The sequence below is a fragment of the Neophocaena asiaeorientalis genome, unplaced genomic scaffold, assembly GCF_003031525.2.
Source record: "Neophocaena asiaeorientalis asiaeorientalis breed wild unplaced genomic scaffold, Neophocaena_asiaeorientalis_V1.1 scaffold265, whole genome shotgun sequence".
Classification (NCBI taxonomy): Eukaryota; Metazoa; Chordata; class Mammalia; order Artiodactyla; family Phocoenidae; genus Neophocaena; species Neophocaena asiaeorientalis.
Window position 1 is genome coordinate 1,206,865 of NW_020172172.1, and position 10,736 is coordinate 1,217,600.

Consider the following 10,736-nt stretch of genomic DNA (forward strand, 5'->3'; position numbering starts at 1 on the left):
TGCAGAGAGCGGGGGGGGGGGGGGGGGGAGAGTGTTCCATGCAGAGGGGACACTGGTGCAAAGGTCCTGACCATGTGCAAAGCCAGTGTGGCTCAAGTGACTTGAGATGGAGCTGAGAAGTGGCTGCAGCCGTATAGGATCCGGCAGGGACCAGGGGGCCTCGTTCCAAATGCGACGGGAAGACAGTGCAGGGAGTGATGTGGTGTGACAGATGTCTTCCAGTGGCCGCTCTGACAGCTGTGGGGTGAAGGGGTGGAAAGGAGGCCCAAGGGGAAGAGGGAAGCTATTCTAGAGGCTCACGCAGCCACCACAGGCCAGAGACTACAGAGGCCCAGATGAGGCAGTGACAATACAGAGAGATCCAGGTGGATTCAAGATATTTTTGGAGCTGGAACTGACAAGAATTTCTGATGGATTGGATATGAGAAGTGAGAGAAATGGAAGAATCCAGGGTGTCAGGGAAATAACCAGGATCTTGAAACACATCCAGTTATTTAAATCCCTTTTTAGAAAAGTAGTACGGATCTTGCTGCAGGAGGTCAGGGCTTCTGGGCTCTTCCAGGCGCCCAGGCTTCATTGTAACACCTGCTTTCCAGTACGCAGACCCTGTGGCTGACCTGCTGGACCGCTGGGGTGTGTTCCGGGCCCGGCTCTTCCGAGAATCATGTGTTTTCCATCGAGGGAACTATGTGAAAGACCTGAGTCGCCTTGGGCGGGAGCTGAGCAAAGTGATCATTGTGGACAATTCTCCTGCCTCGTACATCTTCCATCCTGAGAATGCAGTAAGTAGCCCCAAAGCAAAAGGACGCAGCGCTCCATCTGAGCTCTCTTGCCAGGCAGAACCACTTTTGTACCTTCAAGCCCCTGTGCGGGGTTTCTTGGCCTTTTCCTTGGTGAAATCCCAACTCTGCCACTTAGCAATTACATGACATTGGCCAAGTTATTTATGCCCACTGAGCTTCAGTTGTCCTCTCTGTCAAATGGGGAGTATAGGCACGCTGATCTCATAGGATTGTTGGAGGATTGGGTGGCAGTACGTGTAAAGCACTTAGAGCAGAGCTTGCAGGCTCAATGAGCCTGTATCTCCTTAGCATCTTTAGGATTGTGACCGGGAAGGTTCTGTCATTAGCTTCCTGGAGCTGGCTGTTGCCCAGGACTTCATGACCCCTGTGGACTTAGAAGGCCTGGGTGACCTCTTCAACAGAAGTATTAAGAATGAATAGCACTTCAATGAGGTCTTCAGATAAGACTGCCAGGCTTTACCACCTCATAATGATGTCTAAAAAGTAGACAACGGGAACATTTCCTACATAAAACTCCATGGAGGGCTTCCCTGGTGGTGCAGTGGTTGAGAGTCCGCCTGCCGATGCAGGGGACACGGGTTCGTGCCCCGGTCCGGGAGGATCCCGCATGCCGCGGAGCGGCTGGGCCCGTGAGCCATGGCCGCTGAGCCTGCGCGTCCGGAGCCTGTGCTCCGCAATGGGAGAGGCCACAACTGTGAGAGGCCCGCGTACCGCAAAAAAAAACCAAAACAAAAACCATGGAGTGTGGCAGCTCCCAGTGCCAACTCTCTGGGTGCAGCATGACTCAGAGCAGGAGAGACGCCCTCCTGCTGCCCGCCCTTCATTTCCAGGGGAAGAGAGACCAGCCCCATTGGTGCTTGCTCACCCCTCCATGGTGGCCACCATGCCAGGCCTCAGCTCAGGCCCTGGAGAGGATGTTTCTCCCAAGTCCATGTTTCTCAGACTCAACAAAAGCCCAAAAAGGGTCCTTTCCTTGAGGCCAGAACTCTGTTGCTCCACTTATAACCAAAAACTGAGTTCAGACTAGATTCCATTAGTGTATAATCATTATTTGAACAAACATTCAAAATGTATTATATTTAAATATGCTCCTTTTGATGAGTTAATCAAATTCAACATAATGCATTTTGTAATGTGTCTAACAGATAAGGGTTCTTTTTAGTATAATCCCAATTCCTGGGACTTTCCTGGGAGTCCAGTGGCTAGGACTTCACGCTTCCATTGCAGGGGGCACTGGTTCAATCCCTGGTCCAGAAACTAAGATCCCACAAGCCTCGCGGCGTGGCCAAAAAAAAAAAAAAATCCCAATTCCATTATCACATCTGATAATACTAACAGTTTCTTAATATTATCTAATATCCAGTCTGTGTTCATCTTTTCCCTATCATCTCGAAATATTTTCTTACATTTGGATTGTTTGAATCAGAATCCAGACAAGGTCCATACATTGCTTTGGTATTGTGTACTCACTGTGGTATCACATCAGGAGGCATACAACATCAGGTTGTCCCACTTTTAAAGATTTTGAATTGATTTTTGGATTCAGGTGTTGTCAGCCTGATCCATCCATTTTTAAATTTTCAATCGACCTTTCACGACTGCTCACGACTGTGAGCAGTCGTTGATGATCCTTACCTATATCCACTATTTCATTAGGAATTGCAAAATGGTGATTTCTGAATCCTATCATTCTTTCTGCATTTATTGGCTGGAATTCTTTTTTTTTTTAATTGAACTTGCTCTCATTGACTACTTGATTACCCTAAAATTCATTTTGAATGTTTGAATAGGGAAGTCAGAGTAAAGTCTTGGTTATTTTTCATTAATTTTGCAGTTTTCAGAGTCATGCATTGGTGCTCTAGCAAGCCTCCAAAAGTAACCAGTGACTTTTTTTAGGTACCATTATGAACTCATGGATTTTTTTTATGTTATAACTTAAGTCCTTCTATTATCCTTTTGTATACTTTGGCCAGTGGATTCCCCTTCAGATAACAATAGTCTTTGATAGCTTCCTGCTTTCTGGTCCAGCAAGATGTTGTAAGCTCATCTTGTCCATTTCTTGCTCCAGCCCTGGAATCAGCCATTTTTCTATGGAACCTGATTCCTAAGAATGAAAATGGTATCTAGAGACCGCAGTTTGGGTGGGTTCTCATTGTTACTGGGATGTCCTTTGCTTCCAGTCCTTTCTACTGGACAGAGCTAAAATACACTTATTTTATTTTTAGAATGAAAACAAAATCATAAATTCACATTGTTTTTTCCAATTCAGTTGTAACGGTTTTTATTTAATTTGTTTTTGTATTTGTGTCTCCTTCTCTTATGCTGAAACTCTTGATTCCTAAAGATACTACCATCATTACAGATTTGATTTATTCTTTAGTATACATTTAATAGCTTCAGAATTGCATTGTTTTAATATTACTAATAATAAAACAATTGAGTGCATTTAGAGGTTTTGTTTTTTTGAGAAATCTACAAACAGCACTATGTTTCAGAATCACTTGAAATAATCCTCTGTGGTTATGTCACAAACTTATATACACTAAGGTTCATCTTTTGTTGCTTTTTTTCTTAACGATTTAATTTTATTTCAATTATGTAACACATTTACATAGTTTAACATCAAAACTATCAGCAAAGATAAATTCAGAGAAGTCTTGTGTCCATTTCTGCCCTCTTACCCATTCCTGCCCCTTCCCCAGGAGTAGTCATTTTTTTGGTTAATCCTTACCTTGTTTCTTTTTTAAATTACATGCTGAATTTTTATGTTTCTGAGCAGTCTTTAGATTTTTTAAATGGTCAAAAATACTGCTTTTCAACTTTTTTGGCTTCCCCAAATTTCTTTTAATATCTCTTCTTTGCACCCCTGGCTATTACCCACTAGCAGCCTTCCCCACCTCTCTGTCTAAACCTAAGGGAGAATGCTGTCTTGCCCATGGCTTCAGAATGTCCTGAAATTTTATACTTCCCCTTTTACCTGATCTCTGCTAAGCGTGGGAGGAAATGGTCCACTTCTCCTTGCCGTGCAGTCTGGCACAGTGACCCTAAGTGGAAGCCCTCTGATGCCCTCTATGTGGGCTCCCTGATGTCAGTGTTGGCTGGTGTCCTCTGGCTCCAAGTGCTCTGAGGTACAAGAAGCTGGTTTAATGCAATGGCAAGAGCGTTTTGGAATTAGCAAGGTGCTAAGCTAGTTATATATTCTGCGCCCTGGCCACCTTTTCGGTGGCAGGAAAACAAAACAGGCAAATGCCTGCAAAGTGGGTACACTTAATTTTGCCTTCCTGAACCAGGTAGATCTAGACTGATTTTAGTTGGGACAGGAGAACGAACAAGATGATGATGATGATGATGATTTCCAGGTACCCATCCTCCTTACCAAAGAAAATGTTAAAGTACAGGGACCCAGTCAGGCTAGAAGCGGCCCCCAGGCCTGGATACAGTTCTGCTGCCCCTCCCATGCACTGTCTTCCAGGTGCCTGTGCAGTCCTGGTTCGATGACATGACAGACACGGAGCTACTGGACCTCATCCCCTTCTTTGAGGGCCTGAGCCAGGAAGACGACGTGTACAGCATGCTGCACAGACTCTGCAGTAGGTAGCCCCGGCCTCCGCCCGCCTCCCGCCTGTGCACCCTGGAACCTCAGCCTCGGGACCTGCCTGGCCTCAGCTCCCCAGGAGCTAAGAGTGAGGACACGCCATACTCCAGGCCACGGGGCGAATGTGGCCATACCTACCTGGTTTATTTTTTAAGAACAGAAACAACTATTTTAAAATGAACTCTTTTAATGAATTTCGTAAAGGGACATGCATTTTACTGGATTTGCTTTTCTTAAAACATACCAAAAAGGAAAAAAATGGGAAAAAAAAAAAAAGCTTGATATCTATCAGACTTCCTTTCAACTGTCCTCCCCTCCAGCAGACAGCCTGTCCCCTTCTACCCCAGCTCAGAGGAGCTGACCCAACTCAGAATCTCTTTCCTACAGGATGAAGTGCCTTTTTGAATGTTATTTTAAGCTGAGAGTTAATTTTTCTATACAACGTATTTCCAGACACCTTTTAGTCTTTTATTGTCTTAGCTTCTCTAAGAAGATAAATATGACAATTTTCTAAAACCTGGAAGGTGGGAGGGAGGTGGGTGGTAAGGGATGGGGGTGAGTCATAGGAGCCTGTCTCCCAGCGGGTGTGCTGCTCCGACCGCCTGTGGCGTGCCGCAGGGTCAGGCCCCTGCGAGGAGATTTTGTGATGGTGTCAGTGTGTGCATTCATTTCTGACCCAGTTTGGAATGTATCCGCAATCGTGTGGCTCAACGCTTTAGGAAACGGTAGATCCTTTTATATTACTCTTATTGTTTCTGACGGTGACAAATTTGTCTTGAGGTCACAGTTTCCCCTGGAAAAGTGGCATCACGTCACTTCCGCTTTCACACTACTGCCATATTTCTGTATGTTTTTGGTTTGGTTGTTGTTGGTAGAACAGTTCTAAGAAACTTTAAAACCCTTGGATAGTTTAAAAAAAAATCTGTTGATTGATTTTTAAATCTGTCCTTTCCAAAAGCTGGATACCCGTGGAGCTGTTTGGGAATTTTCTTTGCTGCTACCGTGCTGCCACCAAATGGAATTGACCAGCGGCTGTTACACTGTTCTTTGCCACTGTGCCTACGCTCAGAATCTGCTCACTGCTAAGCTGCAGACTTGGGCAGGGTCAGAAACATAGGTGTCCCACCCCGTTGCAGACTGTGGACTGCGTTCCTTCCCTGGCACCAGCCTCGGGAGTTCAGAAGGGAACAAAGACAAAAGGGCCAGCGCACCTGACCGGTGTGGCGTTCATTTCAAACGGCAGTCAAGCTCAGAGTTTCTGATAAGCCGACTGTTCTCTCTTGAGAACCTGTGGCCTCAACCCACCACCACGCTGATGTGGCCCGAGTCCACCTCTTGGTCTTCTCTTTTGAAGCACAGCCTATTTCTGAGCCGAGGGTTGGGGAAACACATCTAGATGTGGGACCCATCGCCCAGAGCCAAGGAGAGGAAGGGCCCCCTCCCTGAGCCGGGGCTCCCTTTGCAGCCTTTCCCAGTGAGATCTTTTAAGCAGTGCCATGTTCCTCGTTTGACAATAAGACAGTCTATAAAGTATTGCTCTTAAAGATAATTTAAAAGAACCCTTTCATGTTGGCACCATTGCCTTAGTCCTCTATGGGTCGGGCCGGAGTTCTGGTGGGAGTGACTGGCACTAAGAAGACTGGAAAACGGTGGGGGGCGGGGAGCTGTCAAAGTAAAATTTCTTTTCTGCTTTCATTCATAAAATAGTGAAGCCAGCTGCCAATCACGTCCTCCCAACAGCACTTTGGTCTGCAGACTGCCGTGCTTTCAGAAGAGAAGTAAGTATTCAGGGGTAACCAGGTCTCCCCATGCTCTGAGTGTTCCAAACCCAGTAATCCACATGCCAGTTAAAATAGAAAGAGCCCCTTGCAAGGCATGACTACAGAAAATAACAGTTACGTGGCAGGTCTGCACATGCCATACACCTTGATTTGGAAAACTAGTCATTAAATGAACCCACTGCCTTAAATGTCTTGAATGTTGCAGTCAAGTGTCTGACATGTGTTGACATCCACACAGAAATCAGTCCTGATGAGAGCCTTAGAACCTCACCTGTGCCCCCTTCTTTGTTGGCATCCCAAGGTCTTATTTGGAATAGGGGGCAGAGAGGACTGAAATCCTAGAATATTCCAGGGAAATCAAACCTAGGAGTCGTGCCCCACTTCCGATGGAGTGAAGACACTTGGCAGGCTTGAGCCAGACACTTCACCTGGTCATTCCTGAAACCGTGAGCACCATTGCACTGAGCCAGTGCAGAGCTGCCGGGGGTGGAACACAGTTCCTGCCACCACAGACACAGAACGTCTCAGGAGGGCAGCGGGCCCTCGGAGCATTCTGGATTCTGTGCACCTTATCTGACCCCACTCCAAAATTCCGTTCTTATTTTAACCCTTGATTCTGCTTTATGTACATAATCAAAATATCTATATCGATATATATATTTTTAATCATCTACATGTAAATGAAGCAATAGAATTCTAACATAAGGCCAAGAAATGAGATGAATGTTTGGGGTTTATGTTTTTTAAGGTAAATACGGGTATTGTTTTTAATTATTACCTTTCATTAAATTGTGGGCTTTAAAACCTAATGAAACCTATCAGCTATTTCTCTGTGCCATATACTTCCCATTGTTACCAAAAACCCCCCCAACTCTTTAGCCAAATGAGAAATCTGACCTCTTGAGTTTCCATGGTCCTTTCGGTATCAGGTTAAAATATAGTCTCCCGGAAAAATAATTTTTACATTAAGATCTGGAACAGGATTCTGTGGCTCGTGGACTATGATGTTATCACATCTCTGGCCGGGCCTTGAGTGGAGGTGCCCAGGCACACCTGAGGTTGTTACTGCTCTGTCTTCCATTGCTCTGGAATCCTACGTGTTGGTCCGTGGTTTCACCCATTAGCTGTTTGTAAACAATGCATCTGTATCCTAAAAAGAAGCACCACGTGTCATAGCTGATGGTTGACGGGGAAACTCCTTTGATGTGGTACAATTTTGATGAGATGGTTTTGGAGACATGAGGATGCCCTAATGACACTGATTTGTCATGGTTGCAGCATTTGAACTTGTATAAAAAGGAAATCTGTATAAGTCTATAACCTGGCAACATTTTTATGACCCTGTATATTACAGATGGCTTTCTCATAAAATCCAGAACCACACAGCCCTATGGTCAAACACTCGTGACGTTTGTGCCTCTGCTTTTAAAGGTGCTGTGATGGACAGTTGGCATGCCAGGGTTCGAGAAGAGTGGATGGTTTGAAGTGCTTGCATATACCTGTGCAAAATCAACTGGCTGCCTCTGTTCCTATTTTACTGTAAATTTGATGGTATCTGTTCCTGTTCCATTCTCTAGGGAGCTTCTCTATAGACAAACACATGCACACCCCCAAGTGGTGGAGATGCTGGTGGTGTCTGGGTAGTCATGGATTTCTGTTGGACATTTGAATGTGTAAACAATCCAGCATCACTGGGGAAATACTACATGTAGAATGTGCACGTTTCCAGGGCCGAGCATTGTCAGTCAAGAGATTTGCAATGATTTCCTTCCTGCCAAAAATAAATACATGAAACTGCGCTCTCTTGTGGGTGGACTGCTTCTTAGCACCTCTCCTCACTCTGTTCTCTGTTCTCTCCCAGCTGCACAGCCTCACACCGGCACCTTGGGCCTCCCGGTGCCCCAGCTTCTGAAGAGCAGGGGCCAATGGGAGCAGGATCTCAGGAGCCACGGACCTTGACTCCAAGGGGAGCTAGGAAACCACTCTGCCCAGTGTTAGGACCCTGGCTTCATCTCCCCAGACAGAAGTGGTCTGGCTCACCATCCTCCCCCAAGGACTCCAGCCCTACCAACAGGCTTCCAAGTGCAGCCTGAGGAAACCACAGCCCACACCCCAGCCCCTCAGAGCCACAGGCATTGAGTGTGGTACCTAAACCCATAGCCCTCGCATACGCTGGCTGAGGTGCTTTGGTTATCAGATGAAGCATGCCAAAGGACCCAGGAAGAGAGTAAGGATATCCAAAACAGTTTTCTTGCGCTGGGACATCCAGAAACATTGCCCTCAGCCAGCCCCTCTGTATGAGAAGGTAAGGGGTGACAAGTTCCCCGCCCTGCCCCTCTGCTAGGAAGTCCCGGCAGAGCCTTGGGCACAGCCTCACCACTCTAAGAACTCTTTCTTCATAATGATACCTAATTCAGATAACAGAAAACACCAGGGTCAACAATCTCAGCAGATAGGTCTTATCCCCATTTTGTGGATGAGAAAACAGAGGCCAGTGAGACAATGCTCTGCAGTCTATTTTGTCTGTCACAGGGATACAGGGTTCTGCCAGGCATGTATATTCATCCCAGACAACACAGGGCACAGTGTTATATCAGGCCAGGAAGCCTAATATTTACCCAGAGATACACCCCAAACCCCCCCCCACCCCCTAGTTAGTCTGTGCCATGCCCCTAGGCGCCCTCTCTGCAGTAGAGCTCCTGGCCAGCCAGAGCGGTCACCCCAGCTTCCTCCCTGGTCTGGATTCCTAGGCTGTGTCCCTCTCTGCCCCTCTGTCTCTCCTTTGCTCAGTTCCCTAGCCCTCTCCCTCCCCTTGGCTTCTCTGGCATTGCCCCCAGGCCCCACCTCTGCATACAAGCAAACAAATGGTTGAGAACTGTCACTGCCCCTGAAGCTAGGTTTAAATGGTCTGGGGTGGGCTTGAGGATCTGTATTTTTAAGGGCCCTCAGGTTTCTAATGGGCAGCCAGAACTGAGAATCACTGGGTTAGGAGAGGGTGCTGCAAGGGAGGTGTGGGGTGGAGAACCTAGAGCCCACATAGCCTCCTCCCGAAGGCCTGAGGGTCCAGTGTGTTCTCCTTGGAGATCAGGCTAGTGGCCATGCCAGTTGGTGAATCTGGGCCGTGAGCAGCCTGTTGATTTGCAGGCAGCCCTGGCACAGGAGATGTGTGCCACGCCAGCATCCCAGGTTACACAGACTATGCCACTTATCCATAAGCTCAGCAGACTGTCTTCCCAGGTGGGCTTTCCCCAGCCACTCCACCCCAGCCTCCTACCCGGATCCTGGAATACAGAAGTGATAGGTGCTCAAACAAGAAAACATCAGGAGGTGAACTCTCAGTATGCCAGGTCCCAAGCAAGTGACCTCTTGATGACCTGTTCCCTTCCCACCTATTCAGAGGACCCGTGCCAGCCCAGCTCTCTAAGGGTGGGCATCATATTTTTACGTGCCCAGATGATTCAAAGGTGCATCCTGGGCTGAGAACCTCCACTCTGGCTATGGAAGAAAAGAAAGTCCCCCAAAACTCTTCCAGGCCTGACACCTCCAGGTATGGCAGAGGAGCTATGCGCAGGGCTTAGGGGGAATGACATATATTGCTTTACCTGAAAGATGTTATGTATTCATTGCAGAAAATTCAGGAAACTCAGAAAAGTACACAGAAAACACCATATGGACACTGGGAGTCTTTCCCAAGGCAGGGGTGAGGAGGGGGTCCCAATAAGAGCCCCCCCCAGCTGCCTGACAGCTCCCTGCCTTTACAGTGAGGTGGGGAGCAGAGTAGCTACCCCCACTTCACATTGGAGCAGTGGATCGCACAAGCCACCGGGAACACCTCACCTGGCGGGAGGAGGGGGTAGGGAGGGTACCGTCCTGGCCCCAGCTGTGTCTAATTGGGGTGGTGCACTGGGGCTGCGCAAGGCCACGCATTCCCCGCCACGGAGACGCAAGGCATCGGCACCTTCTCGTTCGCAGAGACCTAGGGCTGTTCTCTGGGCCGTCCTCGGCCTCGGGCACTCCACACGGCTCATCAGAGTGGTGGCCCCCGCAGGCACAGGACAGGCTCCATCTCCTCGGGCCCTGGCCGTTCCCATGGCGCCCTCGGGGGAGTCGCTCTCGGACCGTGCGCGACCCGGTTACTGTGTCACTGCTCCTCCGCGGCCTGCAGCCAGGTGGGGGGCGGGAGGGGATCCACGCGGGCCCAAGGCCGCTCTCCTCAAGGTCGTAGGACCGGACGTTTCCAGGTCCCTAGAATCCAGGGATTCAGGGATCCAGGACACTGATCAGGCAGCCCCGGCCCAGGTCCTGTCCGCGCTCCGGAGGGGCGCCCCCCCCGCCACCTGGGACCCGGTCTCCACGAGAGGCAACATCCTGCACCTGTCTGGGAGGGACTCGGAGGAAACCTGGGACACCAGGACGCCGAGGTGGGAACCAGAGCGCAGGTAACGTAGGGGCGGGGCCTGAGTCGGGGCTGGCATCCAGCGCCTGCCCCGCCCACCCCAGGCTCTCCGACGCCTTTGTCAACTTTGATGCCGAGGGGGCTGGGCCTTCGGAGATAAG

At 48.6% G+C, this 10,736-nt stretch overlaps 1 protein-coding gene across 1 annotated transcript in view; it reads left to right on the top strand.

Moving 5' to 3' along the window:
* Window positions 1-4,854, top strand: part of CTDSPL (CTD small phosphatase like) — a 149,344-nt gene extending 144,490 nt beyond the window's left edge. The window contains exons 9-10 of the mRNA XM_024756353.1: window positions 597-782; window positions 4,276-4,854. Of these exons, the coding sequence (XP_024612121.1) occupies window positions 597-782; window positions 4,276-4,401 (312 nt within the window). The 3' untranslated portion in view covers window positions 4,402-4,854. The remainder of the gene's footprint in view (window positions 1-596; window positions 783-4,275) is intronic.
* Window positions 4,855-10,736: the final 5,882 nt, after the last annotated feature.